Genomic DNA, 25,880 nt, shown 5'->3' with positions numbered 1-25,880 from the left:
GTCATCTCATCAAGACTTTTGTTTAGATCAATGATTTCATCGGATCTATGATGAGGAGAAGACCTAGAAGTGCTACATTCGGGCATACCTTTTTTGAAAAAAGTAAGCCTATCATGAAGGACTTCTATTTCATTCTTTAGACAAACAACCTCACCTTTTAGACATTTGTTTTCATTTTCCAAACATTTAATCTTTTCATTTGACTTGTCTAAATCTTTGTCAGAAGCAACAGTCTTAGACACTGTTTCTCTTAGATCTACAACTTCAACTACAAAGTCATAGATCTCATTCTCAAGAGCATCTTTGTCCTTCAAAAGATCATCACGTTCCTTGGTTAGTGAGGAAACTTGCATCACCAAGGTAGTGTTGACATTTTCAAGGTCAGAGACGTCCGTGGGGGTCAACCTAAGACGCTCTAGTTCTTTAGTCAAATGTTTGTTTAACTTGTTGACTCTTTTAACTTCATCATAAGCCTCAGAGGTGACAGTGACGCTGTCTGTTGCTTTTAGTTCATTTTTAAGATTAAAGTTCTCTTGAGCAATTTCCTCAATTTCATTTTGCATTACCTCAAGCTTATCATTTTGAAACCGACACTTATCAAGAAGTTGGTCAAGAAGCTTACATACTTTCTCTTTGGAGTAAGTTCTAGCCTTGGCCTTTAGATGATTTACCTCGTTGTCGGAATCGGAGTCGGAATCGTCGGGATTAGCCATGAGGCATCTTAAGTGTTCAAGTTTTGAGGTTTTTGAGACTTTTTCTTTAGAATGATTTGTAAGACACATTTTAGCCTCTAGTTCCTCCTCGATTAGTTCCTCATCTTCCTCGGAGTCGGACATTCCCCAAATAGCACTCATGACTCTATGTTTATAGTTCTTTTTAACCTTTTCTCTTCTTTCCTTTGATTTGATTTCATCCCACTTGGGACATTCTTTAATTTGGTGAGTTTTATCACCACATTTAAAGCATCCCACGGTGGAGTTAGGTCGTTTCTTAGGAAAGCGTTTTTTTGAGTAGTTATTAGTGAACCTCTTGCTTCCATGACCATTGACAACCCCGGCTAGATTCCTTGTGAACATAGCAAACTCGTCTTCCTCCTCATCTTCTCCATCACTTGGAGAGGATGTGAGGGCGAGACTCTTTCCCTTTGAGGACTCACTAGAATGCTTATCAAGATTAAACTCGTGAGCCATTAGTGATCTCATTAGTTCATGAAGAGATAGGGTTGACAAGTCTTTAGCTTCCTCTATGGCGGTGACTTTGGGTTGCCACTTAGAGGTTAGACTACGAAGGATTTTTCGAATGATGTCCTCGGACTCGAAATTCCTTCCTAGACTTTTAAGCTCATTAACAATACAAGAAAAACGTGAAGAGAAACTATTTATGGACTCGTCCTTTGACATTCTAAACATCTCATATTGTTGCATGAGAAGGTCAATACGGTGTTTTCTTACTTGGGACGTCCTTCATAGGCAAGTACAAGGGAATCCCAAATAGATTTTGCCGTAGGACATCCGGAAATACGACTAACTTCCCCCTCACCAACACAACGTTGAAGAATCGACATTGCTTTGGAATTCTTTTCGGCAAGTTTGAAGTCGTTTTCATTGTAATTTCTTTCCTCTTTTGTCTTGGTGAAACCGTTTAAGATATCGGTTTCCTCAATGGCAAGAGGTCCATTTTGGATGATGTTCCAACATTGATAATCGATACTTTTGATGTAATGTTCCATTTTGAGTTTCCACCATCCAAAATTCGAACCGGTAAAGACCGGGATCTTGGAGTGTTTCTCGGAATCCATTACCCACGAATCAAACTCTAAGGCGATTAGCCTCGATCAAGAGCACGAGGCTTTGATACCAATTGTAGAGTTTATGGATTCAAGTACCTAAGAGGGGGAGGGGGTGAATTAGGTACTATTTTAAAATTTAACTTCAACTTTATTGATTTAAAGTGAGTTATAAGAACAAAAGAAATGAGTAAATACTTCGAATAGTATTGAGAGACTAAACAAGTATTAAGAAGAATGTTTGCTGAAGTATGAAAGTAACAACTGTTCAGACTGTAGCTATTTGTCTCAGTTTATAGAATACGGACTGCAGACCAAATGTGACAGTATGATGAACTGTTACTTCTAAGGTTAAGCAAAGCAAAACAAACACAATAGAATTGCAGCGGAAATAAAAGAAAGATCAAACACGAGATTTTGAATTGGTTCGGCAAATACTCAAGTGCCTACGTCCAATATACCTTTTTATTGATTTCTTTTAGTGATCTACTCCGACTACTAAAAGACCCGTACAATAAAAACACCAACCTACTCCGGTTGTAAAGCGAGTCCAAGAACTACTCCGTTCTTATGACAAGCCAACTCGCAACCTACTCCGGTTGCCAAGAGTTGAAGACTACTCCGTCCTAAACTCTACTAACACACTTAGAATGTTATAAGGATCAAGTTTCCACTAACTTATTCTTAACAAAGAATTGAGGTGGACAACTTTTACAAGATCAACAATTCATAAGCAAGAGAGTTTAGTATGTTAAAGTAACAGTAGCCAAGATTGTAACAACTTGAAGACTCTTAGAAGTTTTGCAAAATAGACACGGTTTTAAGCTTTGAAAACAATTTGCAAACTTTGAAAATGAATTTCAGAAAAAGTCTTGGGATTTTTATGAGGGGATGGCACGCCTTTTATAGAGAGGATGAGTAAGGGAGTTGCTAGGGTTTTGAAGGGTCAAAGACCACACATGTGATGAGCCTCAACAACCACCCAATACTTGCACCAAAGAAGGTTCTTATGCAAAGGCAAAAGAAAGGAAAGAGTGTTTGAAAACTATCCATAAAAGCTCATGCAAATTCAGAAAACAAAGAGGGAAAAACAAGTCACATGATGACAAGTTTACACAAATATGGCAAAAAGCATTTCTTGTTTTCTAAAGGACCAAAGGGTCAAATTTGCATAAAGAGGAAACATTTTGAAAATAATAATTATTCAAACCACTCTTTATTGAAGGCCAAATCCTAATAAAAATCTGAAATTTATCTTTGAAAAATAAGAGACACGTAAAAGATTTTCGAAAGATAAAAAGGCTTCAAGTGTTACGAATTGAGGCAACAATCCAGGCAGCTGTTACTTGTGAAAGTAACAGTCGTCTTGACTGTTTCTATTACTCTAAGATACTCTACTTTCTCACTTGTACATTAGATGACACTTGAGACTCGATACAATGGGATGATCAACAACTTAAACACTTCTTAATCCAAGCTTGATTTAATCATAAATCCTGAAAAGGTAAACTAAGATAGCACACATCAAATGGGCATGTTATCATCAATCATAAGGAACCCAACAAATTCCCCCTTTGATGATGACAAGCCCTAAACGAATGTATAAGCAATGTAAACACCTTAATTCAAGATTTTAATCAAGCAAGATCAAATGAGAGAAGGGACTATATTACCTTATATAAAGCAAGAACTTAAATCAAACTAACCATGACAATTTTACATTGCCCCAAAACAAGAGTAAAAGCTAAGAAGGTTAGGCCTAGACATTAGTTAATCAATATGCAAAGAGATTAAGAGCATGAGTTTACCTTTTCCCCCTCTTGACATCATCAAAAAGGATAGGGATGTCAAAGGCATTAGAGTGCAAATAACCACAAGAAAACACAAAAAGACACATATAACCGTGACAAGGTAACAAAGTCAACACAAACATACGGATTAAACATAGTCTAACCATAGTTCACCACGGCTAAATAAAGTTTATCATACACCACCAAGCATAAAAACAACGAGTAAAAAGAAATGTCTTAGAAGGGCACAACACGGTGGGACAAAATGAAAAGTCAAGGATAAGGTCAAGGTCAAGGGGCCGAAATAGATGGGATAGGCTAAGGAGAGGAAGCTTGGTCACCATCCGAGTCACTACCCAAAGGATCATCATCACCATTTTCCTTTGTTAAGACAAGAGTAGATATAATGTCCACTTCACCACGAATGAGGTCCACGGTGGAGGCAAGAGCCGAGATGGCCAAATCCTTTTGACTAGCATCGTGCTTAATCCAAGCACTCAACTCAGCCATAGCTTGAAGAACTTCCCGCATACTACCCGTATTCACTTGACCAGATAACCCAACCTCGGGGTCAGACTTAATCTTCACAGAAATCAATTCATCATTATCCACTTTGATAAGCATTTTCCCCATTTGACCATCACTCATGATGTCACACATGTCTAATGAACCCAAGCTAGAACTCACTAATACCCCATGTGCCTTGAGCACGATTGATAACCACATTCCATAGGGTAAGTGTAGCATGCTAGAGGAGAGTTTACGGAGTTTGGTCGAAATGAGATGAAAGCGCTTAAACAATAACCCTATCAAATTCACCTTTTTATGAGTTGCAATGTGGTAAATTAGGTATTGTTGGGCTATGGATAGTTTGCCCCGGTCACCCGAAGGGTAAATGGAGCGACAAAGCATGTTAAAAATAATCCGGAGAGATGGGGGTATTTGGGTGTTGCTAACTGGACCACAAGTGACTGTTTAGGACAAACAATTTGAGCAACGCCGAGGGGTGAGGCGTAAGGTAAGGCAACCCAGGTTTCGGAGGGGAGATTATCATAACCTCCGGTGGAGATATTAAGGGCGGTAGCAAAATCAGATTGAGTCAGTTTCAGAGGCTTACCATTCACCTTAGCCGTGAGGAAATCCCCCGATTTATCCACTCGGACGGATGCAAAGAATTGAATCACTTCACTTACAAATACCGGTTCACGCAATTCCAACAATTTTTCCCAACCTTGAGCCAAAATCATATCCCTGACACTGTGAAAAGTGGGAGACTCAAACCAGGACTGATTGTAAACCCGAGGAGAATGGATGGCTTTGGGGTTTATCAACCTCTCACAATTTTTGTAGATGGATTTGGGAAGATCCAAACTTTCGAGTTGTTCCCAAACATGAGCTAAATCCCATTTAGAAACTAGGGATACCGAATCAGAGGGTGAAAGGTACACTAATTTCTTCTTTGATGGTTTCGATTTTTTCAAGGGTGGTTCACTGGGTGTTTCAACAGGGGGATTGATATTGGGGTTTTCAATGTTACTTTGCTCGACACTTTCAGAGATAGGGGGTAATTGGGATGAAGAGGCTTTATCTTTTCTTTTGTTGTTTTTCTTTGCCGGAATCGGATCTGACTCGGCAGACTTAGTTGGATTTTCATTCAAATCAATTGGAGTTTCTTCAATATCATCAACATTCACAGTAACCGTTTCAGAGGAAGAGCTTGGGACAGTAGTACTCTTCTTCCGACCTCCTCGAGTACGGCGCCCGACCATAGTGGAGATGGGGATGTCGTCAGATGGGACCGATGATGGTGGAACAGTGGAGAGAGGTGTTGGATAAGGGTTTGGTGGTTCTGGGTTAGGTGATGGTGAAGGAGTCGTGGTTGAGGTTTGTGGAGGAAAGGCATGGGAGATTTTTTGTGAAGGCATGGTTTGAGTTGTTGGTGGTGGTGGGTCAGATGTGACAAGTGGAGATGTCATTTTTGTGGGTTTGATGGGTATAGGTGTATTGAATGATGTTTTGACCATGGTGGGTTAAAGGGTAGGTGAAAAAGGAGGGATTTGGGAGATGAAGGGATAAGTGGATTGTGGGATTTCGGTGGGTTGAGGGAGTTTGGATGGTGGGTTATTGAAGAAAGTGGCCCAAATAATAAATGTGGTAAGTGAGTTAGTTGGCCCAACCAATTAATTCCAATCCCTCGAAATAAAACGCAAGGTGATATAATTTAAACGTAAATTTAGATATGAGGTTGAGTGATTACCGACTCACGAATACGGTGTCAATTTTTGGTCTAAGAGTGATGTCAATGCACTTAGAATAGTTAATAACATATATCCAATTTTAATTTAATCAATTAAGGAAATTTGTAAAACTCACACTAAAATTCACAAGCAATTAATTAACCCAATTTCTAGTCTAAATTTCTCAAAATGTTCTCTTGCAAGTGGCTTAGTGAAAATATCGGCAATTTGATTTTCGGTTTTGCAAAAGATAAGTTTAACATGTCCTTTTTCCACATGATCACGAATAAAGTAGTGACGAATATCAATATGTTTGGTTTTAGAGTGTTGAATAGGATTTTTGGAAATATTTATTGCACTCGTATTATTACACATTATGGGAACGGAGTCAAAAATAATACCAAAATCCAAGAGTTGTTGTCTTACCCAAAGTAATTGAGAACAGCAATGTGCGGCACTAACGTACTCACTTTTGGCCGTTGAAAGAGCTACCGTATTTTGTTTCTTTGAGCCCCAAGAGATCAAACAAGGACCCAAGAATGTTGCAATTCCGGAGGTGCTCTTTCTATCAACCGTGCACCCCGCATAGTCCGCATCCGAAAAGCCTATGAGATCAAAAGGACAATGTAAGGGATACCATAAGTAAAGATTTTGTGTTCCAATCAAATACCGAAGAATTCATTTAACGGCTTTAAAATGTGATTCTTTCGGATTTGCTTGGAACCTAGCACGTAAACAAACGCTAAAGAGAATGTCGGGACGACTTGCGGTCAAGTAGAGAAGAGAGCCTATCATACCTCTATACACCTTATCGCTAACATTCTTACCGAGTTCATCTTTGTCCAATTTGGACCCGGCTACCATAGGTGTATCATGAGACTTACCATTAGTCATCCCAAATTTCTTAAGCATTTCCTTAATATACTTTTGTTGATGGATCATGATTCCATCCTTTGATTGCTTAATTTGGAGCCCAAGGAAAAATCCTAGCTCACCCATCATGCTCATTTCAAACTCCGATTTCATTAGTTCCGAAAAATATAAGTAAAGGAGTTCATTTGTTGCACCAAATATAATGTCATCAACATATACTTGTACAACCAACAGTTCGTCTGACTGTGACTTTAAGAACAATGTTTTGTCAACGGAGCCTCTTTTGAAACCATTTTCAATAAGAAATTTTGACAATCTATCATACCAACACCTAGGTGCTTGTTTTAAACCATAAAGAGCTTTGTCTAATTTGAAAACATGGTTAGGCAAGTTATTGTTCTCAAAACCCGGTGGTTGCTCTACAAAGACATCTTCTTCTAAATATCCATTTAAGAAAGCGGTTTTGACATCCATTTGGAAGAGTTTAATGCCTTTGTGAGCCGCAAAAGCTATAAGCAATCGTATGGCCTCAAGTCTAGCTACCGGTGCATAGGTTTCATCGTAATCAATACCCTCTTGTTGGTTATAACCTTGCACCACTAGCCTAGCCTTGTTCCTTACAATTTCTCCCGAGTCATCAAGCTTATTGCGAAAGACCCACCTAGTACCAATAACGGTACGATTAGACGGTCTAGGGACTAAGTGTCATACCTTGTTTCTTTTGAATTGATTGAGTTCTTCTTGCATAGCAAGCAACCAGTCTGCATCAGTCAAGGCGACTGTTACATTTGAAGGTTCAATTTGAGAAAGGAAGGCATTGTGGGCACAAAATTCATTGAGATGAGCGAGATTGTTGAGGGATGATCTTGTTCGAATTCCCGAGTTGAGATCACTTGTGAGATTAGTGAGTGGATGAGAGCTTTGATGTTTCCACTTCTTTGGAACAATGGTTTCTTGTTCCCCCTCAACAGCATCAGTCACAGTGACTGTTTCTTTTGGCCTGGAGGGATCTTCATCCTCACTGTTTTGGGTTGTTTCAGTTCTGGAGGTGGAGGCAACAGTCGTTGGGTCTGTTGCTTCCAGAGAAGAAACAGTAGCAGATGTGCTACGTGTTCCTCCTGAGTTGCTGATTTCCTTTGAAGGTGACAGTCCCTGTATCTGTTGCAAGTCAGTGCTGGGAGCTTCTTCATCCTCGAACACGAAGTCCTTTCGAACAAGACCAATCTCAAACTCATCGTCATCATTATCATCATCATCATTCACGTTTTGTACCTGTCCAAGCACACTAGATTCATCAAAAATGACATGGATGCTTTCTTCAATTAACAAGGTTCGTTTATTGTAAACTTTATAGGCCTTGCTATGATTGGAGTACCCAATAAATACTCCTTCATCACTACGTGGATCGAACTTACCCAAGTTATTTTTACCATTGTTATGAACAAAACATTTGCTTCAAAAACATCTAAAATATGAAATGTTGGGTTTTCTTCCACGTAGCGATTCATAGGGAGTTTTATTCAATATACTCCTTATCATGACACGATTATGAATGTAGCAAGCGGTATTTACCGCTTCGGCCCAAAAGTTCTTAGGCAACTTACTAGATAATAACATTGTTCTAGCCATTCCTTCAAGAGTTATATTCATCCTTTCAACCACACCATTTTGTTGTGGTGTTCTAGGAGCCGAGAAGTTATGGTCTACACCATTGTCATCACAATAAGCACCAAATGATGAGTTTTCGAATTCGGTTCCGTGATCGGTTCTCATTGAAACAAGTCTTAAATCAAGTTTATTTTGAATCTTTCTTAACCAAATTAGAAACTCATCAAATGTCTCATCCTTAGAGCCTAGGAAGAGTGCCCAAACGAACCTAGAGTAATCATCAACAATGACACACACATAACGACTACCACCTCTACTTCTAGTTCTCATTGGTCCACATAAGTCGATATGTAAAAGTTGCAAAGGTTGAGATGTACTCATAATTCTTTTGGATTTAAAGGAACTTTTAACATGTTTGCCTCTAGCACATTCATCACAAACTTTATCAAAATCAAACTTCATGTTGGGAATACCTTTAACTAAGTCAAGTCTTTTAAGGGTATTAAGAGTTTTTGTACTAACATGACCAAACCTTTTATGCCATAACCAAGGATCATTGTTCATTACACTCATGCAAGACATGGTGTGACCGGATAGAGTGTTCAAATTAGTTAAGTATACGTCTTTGACACGTCTTCCTTCAAGTATTAGTTCATTAGTAGTGGCATCAAATATTCGACACATATTAGCACTAAATTCTACAATATTACCCTTATCACAAAGTTGAGAAATGCTAAGGAGATTATGTTTCAAACATTTGACAAGCCGCACGTTGTCGATACAAAGTAATGGTGAGTTACTAACTTTTCCAATGCCAATTACTTCACCTTTCTTGTTGTCACCAAACCTTACCGTGCCACCATTGTATGCTTTAAGTGAGAGGAATTGGCTTCTATCACCCGTCATGTGACGAGAGCATCCACTATCCAAGTACCAATTGCGGCCGCCTCTCACCAAGCCCTACACAAGATTAGACGTTGAGTTTAGGAACCCAAACAAACTTGGGTCCCCTTTTGTGATCAACATATCTTATGGTATCTTTCCTAATCCTTATTTGCTTAATTATTTTGATGTTCTTGTTAATGTCATGAAACCTTTTTTCACAAGTGTTGAGGACATGGCCATTCTTACCACAATAATTGCAAATAATGTATTCGGGAAGACCAACATACTTTCTCCTTCTAAAATCGTTTTCAGGCTTCTGGATGTAACAGTCTGTCTGACTGTTCCATTTGAACCCTAAACCAGCAGTTTTGTTACATCTCTCGGTTTGATTCGTGAGGAAGTTTAACACGGTTTGACTTCCTTCCCATTTTTCAGTGATATTTTTAGCACTAACAAGTTCATTGGTCAAGTCATTGACACGTGAAAGAAGATGCAAATTCTTTTCTTTTTCTCTCTTGAGTTCATCATTGTTAACACTTTCAATAGACAACCTTTTCTCAACTATGAAGTCATGGGTGTGGTTGTTGAGTTTAGACACGAGATACATGATTCGTTCTTTGGACTCTTCATACTTAGACGTCATCTCATCAAGACTTTTGTTTAGATCAATGATTTCATCGGATCTATGATGAGGAGAAGACCTAGAAGTGCTACATTCGGGCATACCTTTTTGAAAAAAGTAAGCCTATCATGAAGGACTTCTATTTCATTCTTTAGACAAACAACCTCACCTTTTAGACATTTGTTTTCATTTTCCAAACATTTAATCTTTTCATTTGACTTGTCTAAATCTTTGTCAGAAGCAACAGTCTTAGACACTGTTTCTCTTAGATCTACAACTTCAACTACAAAGTCATAGATCTCATTCTCAAGAGCATCTTTGTCCTTCAAAAGATCATCACGTTCCTTGGTTAGTGAGGAAACTTGCATCACCAAGGTAGTGTTGACATTTTCAAGGTCAGAGACGTCCGTGGGGGTCAACCTAAGACGCTCTAGTTCTTTAGTCAAATGTTTGTTTAACTTGTTGACTCTTTTAACTTCATCATAAGCCTCAGAGGTGACAGTGACGCTGTCTGTTGCTTTTAGTTCATTTTTAAGATTAAAGTTCTCTTGAGCAATTTCCTCAATTTCATTTTGCATTACCTCAAGCTTATCATTTTGAAACCGACACTTATCAAGAAGTTGGTCAAGAAGCTTACATACTTTCTCTTTGGAGTAAGTTCTAGCCTTGGCCTTTAGATGATTTACCTCGTTGTCGGAATCGGAGTCGGAATCGTCGGGATTAGCCATGAGGCATCTTAAGTGTTCAAGTTTTGAGGTTTTTGAGACTTTTTCTTTAGAATGATTTGTAAGACACATTTTAGCCTCTAGTTCCTCCTCGATTAGTTCCTCATCTTCCTCGGAGTCGGACATTCCCCAAATAGCACTCATGACTCTATGTTTATAGTTCTTTTTAACCTTTTCTCTTCTTTCCTTTGATTTGATTTCATCCCACTTGGGACATTCTTTAATTTGGTGAGTTTTATCACCACATTTAAAGCATCCCACGGTGGAGTTAGGTCGTTTCTTAGGAAAGCGTTTTTTTGAGTAGTTATTAGTGAACCTCTTGCTTCCATGACCATTGACAACCCCTACTAGATTCCTTGTGAACATAGCAAACTCATCTTCCTCCTCATCTTCTCCATCACTTGGAGAGGATGTGAGGGCGAGACTCTTTCCCTTTGAGGACTCACTAGAATGCTTATCAAGATTAAACTCGTGAGCCATTAGTGATCTCATTAGTTCATGAAGAGATAGGGTTGACAAGTCTTTAGCTTCCTCTATGGCGGTGACTTTGGGTTGCCACTTAGAGGTTAGACTACGAAGGATTTTTCGAATGATGTCCTCGGACTCGAAATTCCTTCCTAGACTTTTAAGCTCATTAACAATACAAGAAAAACGTGAAGAGAAACTATTTATGGACTCGTCCTTTGACATTCTAAACATCTCATATTGTTGCATGAGAAGGTCAATACGGTGTTTTCTTACTTGGGACGTCCTTCATAGGCAAGTACAAGGGAATCCCAAATAGATTTTGCCGTTGGACATCCGGAAATACGACTAACTTCCCCCTCACCAACACAACGTTGAAGAATCGACATTGCTTTGGAATTCTTTTCGGCAAGTTTGAAGTCGTTTTCATTGTAATTTCTTTCCTCTTTTGTCTTGGTGAAACCGTTTAAGATATCGGTTTCCTCAATGGCAAGAGGTCCATTTTGGATGATGTTCCAACATTGATAATCGATACTTTTGATGTAATGTTCCATTTTGAGTTTCCACCATCCAAAATTCGAACCGGTAAAGACCGGGATCTTGGAGTGTTTCTCGGAATCCATTACCCACGAATCAAACTCTAAGGCGATTAGCCTCGATCAAGAGCACGAGGCTCTGATACCAATTGTAGAGTTTATGGATTCAAGTACCTAAGAGGGGGAGGGGGTGAATTAGGTACTATTTTAAAATTTAACTTCAACTTTATTGATTTAAAGTGAGTTATAAGAACAAAAGAAATGAGTAAATACTTCGAATAGTATTGAGAGACTAAACAAGTATTAAGAAGAATGTTTGCTGAAGTATGAAAGTAACAACTGCTCGATCGTAGCTATTTGTCTCGCTTTATAAAATACGGACTGCGGACCAAATGTGACAAAGATGATGAATCACTTCTAAGGTTAAGCAAAGCAAAACAAACACAATAGAATTGCGTGCGAAATAAAATAAAAAAAGATCAAACACGAGATTTTGAATTGGTTCGGCAAATACTCAAGTGCCTACGTCCAATATACCTTTTTATTGATTTCTTTTAGTGATCTACTCCGACTACTAAAAGACCCGTACAATAAAAACACCAACCTACTCCGGTTGTAAAGCGAGTCCAAGAACTACTCCGTTCTTATGACAAGCCAACTCGCAACCTACTCCGGTTGCCAAGAGTTGAAGACTACTCCGTCCTAAACTCTACTAACACACTTAGAATGTTATAAGGATCAAGTTTCCACTAACTTATTCTTAACAAAGAATTGAGGTGGACAACTTTTACAAGATCAACAATTCATAAGCAAGAGAGTTTAGTATGTTAAAGTAACAGTAGCCAAGATTGTAACAACTTGAAGACTCTTAGAAGTTTTGCAAAATAGACACGGTTTTAAGCTTTGAAAACAATTTGCAAACTTTGAAAATGAATTTCAGAAAAAGTCTTGGGATTTTTATGAGAGGATGGCACGCCTTTTATAGAGAGGATGAGTAAGGGAGTTGCTAGGGTTTTGAAGGGTCAAAGACCACACATGTGATGAGCCTCAACAACCACCCAATACTTGCACCAAAGAAGGTTCTTATGCAAAGGCAAAAGAAAGGAAAGAGTGTTTGAAAACTATCCATAAAAGCTCATGCAAATTCAGAAAACAAAGAGGGGAAAACAAGTCACATGATGACAAGTTTACACAAATATGGCAAAAAGCATTTCTTGTTTTCTAAAGGACCAAAGGGTCAAATTTGCATAAAGAGGAAACATTTTGAAAATAATAATTATTCAAACCACTCTTTATTGAAGGCCAAATCCTAATAAAAATCTGAAGTTTATCTTTAAAAAATAAGAGACACGTAAAAGATTTTCGAAAGATAAAAAAGCTTCAAGTGTTACGAATTGAGGCAACAGTCCAGGCAGCTGTTACTTGTGAAAGTAACAGTCGTCTTGACTGTTTCTATTACTCTAAGATACTCTACTTTCTCACTTGTACATTAGATGACACTTGAGACTCGATACAATGGGATGATCAACAACTTCAACACTTCTTAGTCCAAGCTTGATTTAATCATAAATCCTGAAAAGGTAAACTAAGATAGCCAGTGGCGGAGTCAGGATTTGAACTCAGGGGGGGCGAACGACTAATTTCATAAGGTACATTCGAAAAAAATTCGGAAATTTAACTAAAAACTTCGAAATTTTCATCCGCCAGGGGGGGCGACCGCCTCTGCTAGCCCCCCCCTAGCTCCACCACTGAAGATAGCACATATCAAATGAGCATGTTATCATCAATCATAAGGAACCCAACATTTGCATATGTTGTCAAAATTAGGAAAGATTACAAAAAGACTTTTTTTGTCTCTTTGGTGAAAAAACTATTATTACAACGTTAAGAGTATTAACTTCCTCATTTATCTCCCTTTCTATAACCGAATATTTAGTTTGCTTCCTCCTCTTCTTATGGATCTCCAAACCCCAACACAACAAAAATTAAACTTCTTTTCACCCTTCATTCCTATTACTAATATCAGAAAACAACATGTTTACATATTTTCAATCTTTCTTTTCATTCTCATCTCCATAACTCTTTTTACAATTCTAAACCCTTTTGATACTCAATCTCGTTTCGCCATAAACTTTTCCCCTAACCGAAAAGGAAAGGAAGCTTGTGACTATTCCAATGGAGAATGGGTATGGGATGAAAGCAACCCTATTAGTGGTTACGACGAAAGTTGTCAATTTCTTGATCTCGGCTTCCGGTGCCACCAAAATGGACGTGCCGATCAGAGCTTTCGTCATTGGCGATGGAAACCCCACGGTTGTGATCTTCCGAGGTACATGTAACAACACAATTAGCCTTTTGAAATGTTCGTGTGTCTTGAAATTGTCTTGAGAAACAATTATGGTAAAGTCAACACATAAATTAACATTTGCCGTGCATGATGTAGACTTGAAACGGTCACGTTCAAACATACAACCCTTCCATAATATACTTCATGATTCTAAGAGAACCACAATAAAAATGAGGTAAACTAAGAACCACAATATCCAGGAGCGTCTTAAAGCAAATGGAGGCCCCAAGTGTAATATATTTCGAGGTTTCTATTGAATTTTATTAATAAAGCTTGTAAATTCGCTGACCAAAATTGGAGGCCCGGTTCTTGCACCCGTAGTTGCTCGGGGTCTTAGACGCCCCTGACAATATCATACACCCACTCGAGAGTCATGATGTCAAGACTCAAGACAACCAAGCTAAGTCAGTTAACATTTGTTGTTTTCACCTTCCAATAATGTGCATGATGAACGATATGTGACACAGACATGAACCCGACACTTTTTTTTGGTATAAAGAGAGCCACAAGCGAATATGATGCTGACAGGCAGGTCATAAGTACCACCTCTCATGACTTTACCAGCTAAACTAGCTGACACCTGCAACATAAACCCGACAAGATGAGAAACATGTAACATTTCCATTGCACTTTCTTATTCAAAGAGAACCATAATTAAGTTAATAACAATGATAATGTACTACTACTCCCAAGTCTCCAACAATCCAACTCTGTTCATGCCAACAGAGTTAGCTGACATTTGTTATTATAATTCTGTTTAGATTCAATGCAAGTGAGTTTCTGGAAAGGAGCAGAAACGGAAGAATAGTGTTTGCCGGAGATTCGATAGGTAGAAACCAATGGGAATCACTACTTTGCATGTTGTCTAAAGGGGTTTCAAATCAGTCATCAATATATGAAGCAAATGGAATCCCCATAACTAGGCACAAGGGCTACTTCTCTATGGTCTTTCAAGACTTCAACTTAAGCGTAGAGTACTATCGCGTTCCCTTCTTAGTACGTGTCGGTCGTGCACCACCCAAGTCTCCCGAACAAGTTAGAAGCTCCATTAAGCTTGACAAACTCCATTGGTACTCAGAGAAATGGTCAGGAGCACATGTTATTGTCTTCAATGACGGGCATTGGTGGAATGAGGAGAAAACTATCGGAGCGTAAGCACCTCTTTTCGTTTCTCACCATTTACCTTGTTTTTGTTCACCAAGAATATTTCGGTTGGTCTTAACACCTACCTTATTAGTTTGGTAAAAATAAAGGTTGCTTGTTATAGGGGCATTTACTTTGAAGAAGGGGGGACGGTAAACGTGACAATGCATTATATGGAGGCATTCCGAAGGTCAATAAGGACATGGAAGACATGGGCGGAAGAGAAGTTGGATCCGCAAAGAAGTCACATTTTTTTCCGAAGCTATTCTCCAACACATTTCAGGCATGATATTTTTAAACTGGTTGGTGCTATTGATAGAGCATAATGCTGATAATAAGTGTATCGCTTACATGTATTATGAACACGAAAAAAAAATGCAGGAATGGAACGTGGTTTACCGGTGGTACTTGTAGAGAAAGCCTGTCTCCTGAGAAGAACAAAACGAAGCTGCAGGCAGATCCGCCTTTCAACGATTATATTTCAGAAGTAATCAGAGAAATGGAAGGCGACAAAAGGAAGGTCAAGTTTTTGAACATCACATATCTATCGGAGTTCAGATCAGATGGTCATCCATCCATTAATCGGGAGCCGATCCCTTCACAGCCTGTTGTAGAAGATTGTAGCCATTGGTGTCTTCCTGGAATCCCAGACACATGGAATGAAATGCTTTATGCTAATTTACTAATGCAAGACTTCAGAATTAATTAGGATTAACCGTTCAGCTAATTCCTCATCGTTCTCCACAAGCCTGATATCACAGCTAGCAGACGAGCTGCTTGTACAAACCAACCAACAGCACAAGTGTAGGACAAAAGGCAGAAAACTGATTCACCAGTAGCTCTCGAATGTCACCAGATGGCGTGCATCCATTCAAGTGTAGGACAAAAGGCACGCATTCTATGCCTCAAGTTTTCATAGGTCATACGATGTTTCGAAGTAAAATCTTGCAAGTCGAATCTCAAAGATAACATGTAATTTTCAATTCAATCGTCGAACTGGAATGTATAGCCATCACTTGCAGAATCTGAATCCAAACAATGAAATAATAAGGGAGAAAAATACACAATTTTGCTAATTATACTTGATCTCATGTTATCATCCAATACAAACGGAAGCAGAGTCCAAACCATGTACCAACATGAAAGGCTGTTACAAACGAAAAGGTATGGGGAAGGGAAGGATTACAAAGACAGAAAAGCTTCACTGCGGAGTACATTATTACAGTATTACTCACAGATTACAGATATAACCAATATGAAGAGACCCGAGAATATTGACATTTTAATCAGCGAGTGTAGTAACAATAGTTAACAACCTCTTTTGCCAAAGAAAAGGATCCAGATAACACATTATGGACCGGAATCAAACCACCACCCAGCCAACAGGCCCTTGTTGAGTTCTGTTTCAACAATTATGTGGCTCCAAAAGGAAACTCAATTAAGATTTACCCAACCATGTCATAAAAGATAACACGACACTGAACACTCCATTATATCGAAGATAGCTATACTTGTTGTAGAGCTCTGCATATCATATCAATGAACTGATTGTCCTGCAAGGATCCCAATAGTACACTATTAGTATATAACCTCTTCACACGAATAATTATGAACCAATTATTTTGACACATTCTGCAAGCAACTATACTAGCCACTTTATCGTGGGGATCTTTGGTGCTGATTTAGCATACAGGATGCAGACCTCAATTCTATCCTTCATTTAAAAAGAAAAAAAGATGTCTACTGATATGACAAATTTACATTCCAGAAAACTCCTATACATAAAACACAACTATAAAAAGAACAGTAGGTGGATTATACATCTAATGTATTACCACCAGTTCTATAGTTTTTGAGCATTATAATAAAATTTTGAGTTTTGTTTTGAAAATTATGAGTTTTATTATAAAATTTCTGAGTTTATTCACTTAAACATTAAGTACTAAAAAATTACAATAAACTCAAAAACATTACATATAAATTTAGTAAATATGCTCAAAAACAAATTAAGTTCAAGATAATAAGCTCAAAAAATATACATATATGCTCAAAAACTAAAAATTTGGATGTAGTACATCCGATGTATGTTCCTTTTTCTCTAAAAAGAATAATCTTACAAAAATCTGATGAAAAAGAGAACCAACCATAAATGGATAAAAAGTTGGAAATAGATTTAGGCCTTGGAAATAAAAACAAGTGAACTATCCTTACACATAAAATCAAACTAACTATTGTGCGTAAAAAAATACTTTGACCAAGAAGACAATGGCATTTAACTCCCTCGGACTATGATCTCTTAAATAGTTAATTAAGTTAAATGTGAATTTGATTCTATAACTCTCAAATCTGAAGGGACTTGTTACACAGATGTTACATTGCCAAAAAAATATCAGGACATGCTTATTACAAAACTGAAGTCATATGTGGATACGACAACTAAATAAAATGAGTTAGAAAAAACAAAGAAAGTGAAGATCATTAACCTGGACAAGAGTCATAAGCGCTTCACGAACTTTGTCTCTATCTATAACAGGTCCATTTGTTGGGGTAGAGGCAGTATGTGGAGTAAGAGATGGTGATGGGTTTGGCGGGGGGAAAGGTTGAAGCAGTGGAGCACCATATGGCCGTTGTAGTGTCAAGGAAGGCTGCGATGCAACTGATGGCAAAGAGGACGACACAGGGGGAACTGAAACTACGGGTGAAGTGTGTGGAATGTAAAATGAAGGCGGCTTAAAAAGATTTGCTATGTTTTTGTTGATTGGATCGGTAGCATTTTGATGGTGGGCTGGAGGAACAGAAGGGGTTGATGTGGTTGTAGACGGTACTTCAAATGGTCCCGTAGGAGCGGCTGCCAGATTAGACAAGCCAATTGACGTTGAATGATTGGATGGATGGTAAGTTTGCACTGGCCTTCCGGAATATGAGCCATTGTTGACAACGTTTGTTGCTGTCTGGAGATACAAAAGAAGCCACAACATCAAAAACTTTGCCTGTGAAGTGTGATGACAAAAATACGACTGGATGACTAAATAAAGATAACCGCTTGCTATTATTTACAGGACTTTAATGCATCAAATTGAACCCGTGGGAAAATGCACTAGATAAATTCTGGAAAAACCGGCATTCACAAACTAATCAAAATCTAATGATAGTTTGTAGCTTTTGACCAAACTAAACAAAGAGAAAAAACACGACATTAAGTTAAACTATCATTAGTAATTTCATTTATGATAGAACTTACAAAGCCTACATGGTACTCACATAAAAGTTCGTAAAGGAAGAAGCGATCTCATTGACTTCAGCTGCATTAGCGGAAACTGGTGGTGGCTCCAGAGGTCCCTCCATCACTGCCATAGAAGGGGTTGGTTCCAGTTCCTTGAAATCGCTGCACAATATATCAAAATTAATATTACCAGGTTGCCTCAAAGGTTCCCAGCTATAAGGGGTAAGAGGATTAGATATACGCATGTCAATTCAACAAGAGAGATTGTTTCCAGATGACCCGTAATAAAAAAAGAAAAAAGAAAAAAAAAAGAAAGAAAGAAAAAAACGAATGCATCGGGAATAGCATAAAAGGAAACAATATACCATCCAAGATCTGATTATTACATAACCCGTAATTTCATTTTTTTGGAAGGAAAATTAACATTTTCTTATCATAATCACAAGTTATGCTGACTTAGCAATCTAAACAGGACATGAGACGGTAGCGATTTTGATAAATATTCATAACATTAATTTTGTACTTTTCATTTTTTTGAAGAGAGAGATTAACTCTGCAGTGCATATCCGAGCAGCAGCTTCTGATGGAAACACAACAGTGGATGATAAATGACAGTCATTGACCTTGGGGAAAAGCTTTACTGACTTAATACCTCTGATTAGATAGTTGTGGCTTAGACGTAATCCTTGGATATGAGTCAATTATCCTGCAAAAGATAGACGTGTGAATATGATCAGAAGTCATGCACCATATAATACTTGTTGTCAACTCTGCTAAGCTAGCTAAAATATAAATAAAATAAAACTTCAACGGAGGATACGCAGTTCCATTCAATTTCATACCCAAGCACAAAAAAACCTATATGCACAATACAACAAGTATTTATAAGAGCTAGAAGAAAAAACAGAAGAAAAGAATTTGAGTTGCAACTAAGAAACACTAACAATGAGCTGACTTGTTTTTCAAGCTCGTGTACATTTATCTGAGAGATGGGACTAAAATGTTTCACCTGTCGATAAGATTAGCAACTTCCTCACATTCACGCGTATTGTAAAACCATATTCCATTAACTTCCTGGGCTGCATTTTTGTACAAGAGATATGGTTTCTGAATTTCGTACTCAAAGTCTCCCAAGAGGTTCTCAACAAGATTTTCTGCAAGGAAACACGACATGAAGTTCATAATTACTCGAGCAAATTAGTGGCATTAGACAGAAACTATATAAAAAAAAAGGACACTCATTGAACGATGAGACAAAGGTAGTACTATAATTTAACAAAACACAAGATACTCGGAAAAGGCTTAAAATTGGAACTAAAAAAACATATAGCATCAATAAGAACTTAAAAGGCAGGAACACCTTCAGAAACACCATGTTTCTTTGTCCAAGTAAAATGATGCTTCTAATGCTTTCTATAATGAAATGACAAAAATTATGGAACTAAGGAGTGCAATATGACTTCATTTTGTATGTTGTAAGAACCCAACATTCATCAAAATATAATATTGATGAGTTCAATTTTCTAAAGACCAATACAAGTCTGGTAGAAAGGTCATTCTCCCTGTCAGCATTCATGACCAGAACTTTTGAAACATTTGTTTTTAAAGAGAGAGAAATTCACTATTTGACTAAACACATATCAAGAACAATTGAAAAAAATCTAACTCTCCTTACAACAAAGGTTACTAAACTAAGAAACGACGCTTACGGATAACCTCCATTACTCTGAAGAGAACCTGGAACTCTCATGGAAATTTTAAATCTCATAATCGATGAGAAAAGAGCTCTTGTACAAAGAGATACAAAAATTATTTTTAATAAATGCACCACGAACATTGAGATTTAATCATGTAAATAAATTTGGGCCTTACCACCACCAATATTGATTATTGTTAACATGTAATTGATGATGAGCTTAAGGTTTTAGAACAATTAGAGAAAGGGGGGGAGTGGTGTGCAAGGAGTTTTTTACTGTTTGATAGTTTCCTCGTTGCGGGATTACAAAGTTTTATCATTCATTCAAAACAGAAATCAGAGGGCTTTTAACTGTAAATAAAAAGGGAAGGGGGAAAAAGAAATTCAGACCTCCTCAAGTATCCCATATGTTTGGTTGACACAAAAGAATCAAATCCTTCTTTCATTCCCAGAACTCACGGTAGTCATCTCGTCATTCTTTACCACTGCACCCACCACTTCTTGCTCCTCTCCAAATTCCATATACCTAGGTCAATGGTCCATCTTCATTTACTCCCTCACCTCCAATCTTGAATAACACCACCTCACCCTCACCTGGCCTCGCCTCAACCTCCACATCAAGGTTCAATACCTCATGGGCACGGGCAACTTCGACAATACATTTAACCTACCTTCAATATTCTTATACATTGCGCTTCTCCACATTTTATGCGCCACTGTCTAACCATCACCATTTGAAGGTTGAAATCAACACCATTCTATACTTTTTTGTTGTCCAAGATCGACAACTCAAATGTCATTTTTAATTTCTCTCGTTACCATGTCATCTATGAAGGACACTGTTGTCCACGATATCTTCAGATATATGGTTGGAAATTTGGAATGCAAAAGCTCCAGGTTTATCATTTAAAGGCCAACTAACACCAACATCAAAATATCAGATTCTAACTCCTATTTGGAACTCTGGCGATTTGAGTTTGGGAAAGATTATAAAGTACAGAATAGTTTATAGCCAAAACCTAGGAAAACAAATAAAAACCAAGCATTAACGTAATCTTTTTTAATTTATTACTTCCTCAAAAGAGAAATGAATGTGAAACAAGATCTTGAAATCAACGAGAGGGTCAAATATCTAAAGTTGTTGAACTTCCAAACTATCAAAGGGAGGTATTTAATAAATTAATTCTCCTCCGACATTTGAACTTTAACAACAAGAGGTTCGCTTATACATTAGATTCGAGTCATTGTTTCAAACATCTGAAAGTTAAGCATCTAATTCATTGCGTGCTAACCTGCTAACCTAACTTAAACAAGACCTAATGACTTTGACAATCACATGTAGAACTCATATTAATTATCTCAACATCATTCAGAACCTATATCAATTCAATAAAGGTTTCCTAACTAACTGTAACTCTTGTCTCATAAGTCATAACTCATAAGCTTCCACAAAGTTCAGGATAAATCACATTCACCTTTCTCTAGCAAACCATGCAGTCATGCACCATAAATCACGTTATTCTCCATGTCAAGGTTTAATAAAAGCAATTACATCACCAAATTAGAAAGCCAGACCAGTACCATAATCGCTACTCCATCCGACAATAATTCATTAGTCACTACACCTGAAGTTCACTCAATCATTTGCAGGCAAAAACAGCATTACTCAATTGTGGGGTACAAAAACCAAAAGTACAAATCATTCTCCATCCAAAAAACTCAAAAAATAAATTGAGTCGAAAGCTAACCTGTGTTTCTCCGATTCATTACGATGAACTGATACCAAGGTTCGGCATTCCTACAATATTTGCAATATCATAGACTTCAGCAATGAAGTTCAATCAAAGTAACAACTACAACCACTGTACATCTACATTAAACATGAATCAGATCATTACTTCCTCCGTCTCAATCATTTGTTTACCGCTGATTAAAATCCCCCTCACAAAGAATAAAATAGTTGACAAATAATTGGGACGGAGGGAGTAGGATACCAATTGATGTTAATTATACCTTCGTACGATGAAGAGCGATCCTTCGACATCCTTGCGACTCTACAATCATAAGAATCAAACATTTACCTCTCAAATCAATAGCTATTTTCGGAAACAAAAACATAAATAAACAAAATTAAATTAAATTACCCATTGATTAAGGTCGATGTTGAATTCGTAAAGAGAAACATGAGCAGCAGTAAGAAGAATATCAAGAATACAAGGATCAATACGCTGAAGAACGGTGAGATTTAGGGTTTTGGTGCCTTGTTGATCCAAATTAGGCATTAATTTTCCGGTGTGTGACATTTTTGATTGAATATTGGAATGGAAGAAAGGTCAGAGTATTGTAGAGTATGAACCCTAGCATGGAAGAAAAGAGGGAAAGATGAGATAGATAGAAGGCGAGATCTGGGGAAAGATGACGATCGCGATGAAGACGGTTGTTTCTATGCGGTTCGCCAAAATTAAGAATTGGATTTATTTATGCAGATTTTGTTTTTAATTTGTGATTTTTGCAGTTTTCGCCTATGATGCAATGTTCCTAGATTTGGGGGTGATTTTTTTAAATGGAAATTTGGGAAAGGTGCTTGAGTAGCAAAATCTACGAAGTAGGCTTTGGTGACTTGATTTGAATGACTCGATCTGATTTGAATGATCCGATTTAATATAAATGTTCCGGTATATGAATACAGTATTTAAATTGATCTGATTGGACATTTGCCCAAGCTTGAGCCTCAGCTTACGGAAAAAAAACTCAACCTAAGATCACTGGACATGAATCGAACAGATTCAAAATGACTTGAACCAACCTCATGGTGCTCATTCATGAACGGGTTTTAGTCTTTCATAGACGTAAATAATCAATTTACCCTTCTCACTTCAACACACATGCATTCAATTTTTACTTACTCCCTCCATCCCTAAGTCTCTAACCAGTAACCACCCTTGCCGCCACCAACCCACAACTCAGCCATCACCTGTATCCCAACAGACCCTCCTGCGCGACCGCTGCCCAAAGCCACCCCTACCACACCTGCCAAGACTCACCCATCACCGCCACGTCCTCCCTTCACCTGATCTCTGCACGGCCACCATGATTGACCCACCACCGTCCACCATCACCGCACGACCGCGTATGTCCTCTGCAACTATCATCCTCCCGCCACGACCTATCCCTTAACTCATGATTGAAAAAATTCAGAATTGGGGGAAAAACCCTAATTGAAAAACAACTTTTTTTGGGTTATTGTATATACATGTTGGTCCTAACATATGACTTTTATGTATTACAATATTTTTCCGAGCACTAGATCTCCAATAGTTGAGCCTAATAATTTGTACTCGTATTATTATTTTAAATATTTTAAATATTACATGTAAGATACTTATAAATTTTACTCATATATTAAATTATTGGATAATTTTTCAATTTTTACCTTTATATTTGTTACTTTATATATATATTGTAACCGAAATTACAATGATAGTTAGTAATTCATTAGAAGACTTTTATGGATAAAAAAAATTTCACAAGTTGTTTAAGTTTAACTACAATCTTATTTTTTATTAAAAAAAAATTAATAAAAATAGTTCCAATTAAATTGAACATATTATTCAGGTTAAAAAGGTCAAATCTTCTCTAGTTTACCTCTTAATACTACAAATTAAGATGTATTGATTTTAAAGTTACATTTAAAATGCAGTTAAACACTATTAACTTAATTGGAGTTCTCTATATGATATACAATCTAACAAAAATCATACATTTGCATGGGATCTATACTAGTTCATTAATTAACAGAATTACAGACCATGTAAATTAAAAACTAACGCTATCACAAGAAAATAACGTCGGGTATCACAAGCAAGTTGGTGGAGTACGGAAAATTAGGCACAAGCGTTATCGTCCACTACATATACAAAGCCAACAATTCCCAAATATCATCGAGGCTTTAGAGCTGACAAGTGTCAATAACAAAATATAACATATATTCTAATCTCACATATCAAAGCCTTATGTTGTTGTCAACATTTAGAGCTGACAAACTTGACCTGACGAGTTCCGACATAACCCGAAAAATTACCAACCCAAAAACAACCTTATCTGACCCGTTTATGATGCGACACCCAATATTGGCCCAATGATCAATGACTCGAACCCTAACCCGACCTAAACCGATATGAGTCTGATATGATATTAACCCGATTAGATTAATGGTAAACAAATGACTAGTATGATAAAGCAACCAAACCAGATAATGACTCAAAGTCTCAAACCCCACCCCACCTAACCTGATACATCAATTAATTCAAAATGACCCAACTTGTTAATGACCCGATCCACTGATAGCTAAGAGATTTTGTCGCGGTTTCCCTCTATCAAAACTATTTGTAAAACCCGAAAAAGCGTAGTATTAAGTCGGGGTCGAACACAAGGACGGCGGGGGTTGCTACTAGGTTCAACTTAGAGTCAAGTTCAATCAATACTAAAAGTAGGGGTTTTGGTTTTAATCACTAAAGCAATTGAACAAACAAGTTGATGAAAATGAATATGATTAATTAAAAACTAGGGCTTTCGGGGTCATCTAAATGGTTTAAGGGCAAACATGATGAATCAAGGGGTCAATGATAAGAGAGTAACCTAAGGGTGACAACTAACTCTCATTAAGCATCACACTTCTCTTAAACATACAACAAGACCTCCACAAACTTTCATTCAATGGGGGAATTAAGCAATAATGAAAAAAAGGCACAAACTTTCACTCGTGCAATTAATCAAACACCTTGTGTGCATGAACAAGAAAGATAAACAATCCATCAAAGACCCAAATAATCATACAATCATGCCCATAAAAACCATATAGACTCCCCCTAAACCCTAGAAGGAAGTCTACTCACTCATACTAAATATAATCATGCTAATAAGAGAAGAAGAACAAATAACATAAAGAGAAAACATGATGATTATTATAGCAATTATGAAAGGCAAAACAATTGTAAACAAATGATTAATAAGTAAATAAGAGAGGAAATTATACCAATAAAAGTAAAGGAGATTGCTTGATTGAATAATATGAAGAAAAACCTTCAAAATCCCCCAATACAATCTTCAAAGAACAAGAGTAAACTATTGATTCTAACTAATAATTGCTAGTTTTACTAAATATTAAGGAAAGATTAAGGAAAGATTAGTGCTTGATTAAGAGAGGATTACAATTAATAAGGAAAGTTTTCAGATCTAGGGTTGTGTGTCGAAAATGAATTAAGGAGGGGGTATTTATAGCTTACAATTGTTTAGGTCGAAAATTACAAAAGAGTTCAAAATGCGGAGAAGGGAGTCTGAGCCGGTGGACGGCCCGGGTCATTTGACCTAAGACAAAACCCTCTGGAACTTTTGAGTTCCAATTAAATCATCGGTATGGCAAGCCGGTGGACCGACCGCCGGCTGTTGACCGCTCCGTGTCTTGTAAATGGCCGACCGGCTGGGATTCCTTCTTCAGGTCTTCAGTTGTCTATGGAAGCCTAGCAGGACTCTCAGCCGGTGGACCGGCTGCCGGCCGACCGGCCGGGAGTCCTTCCTCTCTTCGATTCACTCTTCTCTTCTTCACTTCACTCTTCTCTTCTAAGCATCTCTTGAGAGTTCAATATCTAGCTCCCTTAGCCCTCTTCCTTATGCAAAATCTGCAGTGAGGCATACAAATTTCATAGTACGGGCTAAAGCTACAAAATGGGGCTAAAAAGGGTCAAAACCCGCATGTGATCGGGAAATATGCAAAGAAAAGAAAGGTGAAGTAGATACAAAATGGGGACTCATCAACCTCCCCACACTTAACTCTTACTCGTCCTCGAGTAAGTCCTAAATCAATGCAAAAGTCACTACTATAATAGATATGGAGAGTGGGTGCACAATATAAGCATCACTCAACTAGAATACTACCTAAGCCGAT

The 25,880-nt window shown here is 37.7% G+C and overlaps 2 protein-coding genes across 2 annotated transcripts; one reads left to right on the top strand and one right to left on the bottom strand.

Annotated features, from left to right (window-relative positions):
* The first annotated feature begins 13,358 nt into the window (after positions 1-13,358).
* On the top strand, positions 13,359-16,013 carry LOC141647506 (protein trichome birefringence-like 8). The gene is made up of 4 exons (XM_074455719.1): positions 13,359-13,856; positions 14,636-15,025; positions 15,142-15,300; positions 15,399-16,013. The coding sequence occupies exons 1-4, from the start codon at positions 13,483-13,485 to the stop codon at positions 15,724-15,726; spliced, it is 1,251 nt and encodes a 416-aa protein (XP_074311820.1). The 5' UTR covers positions 13,359-13,482; the 3' UTR covers positions 15,727-16,013.
* A 51-nt stretch (positions 16,014-16,064) lies between these two features.
* Positions 16,065-22,524, bottom strand: LOC141647507 (mRNA-decapping enzyme-like protein). Its single transcript, XM_074455720.1, has 8 exons — positions 22,081-22,524; positions 21,950-21,990; positions 21,685-21,734; positions 19,250-19,394; positions 18,893-18,946; positions 18,279-18,402; positions 17,501-17,968; positions 16,065-16,570 (listed from the first exon to the last, which is right to left on the bottom strand). The coding sequence occupies exons 1-8, from the start codon at positions 22,237-22,239 to the stop codon at positions 16,523-16,525; spliced, it is 1,089 nt and encodes a 362-aa protein (XP_074311821.1). The 5' UTR covers positions 22,240-22,524; the 3' UTR covers positions 16,065-16,522.
* Positions 22,525-25,880: the final 3,356 nt, after the last annotated feature.

Source organism: Silene latifolia, chromosome 3 (assembly GCF_048544455.1).
Source record: "Silene latifolia isolate original U9 population chromosome 3, ASM4854445v1, whole genome shotgun sequence".
NCBI classification, from domain to species: Eukaryota; Viridiplantae; Streptophyta; class Magnoliopsida; order Caryophyllales; family Caryophyllaceae; genus Silene; species Silene latifolia.
Note: the sequence above shows the minus strand (reverse complement) of the source record. Positions and strands in the feature narration are given on the sequence as shown.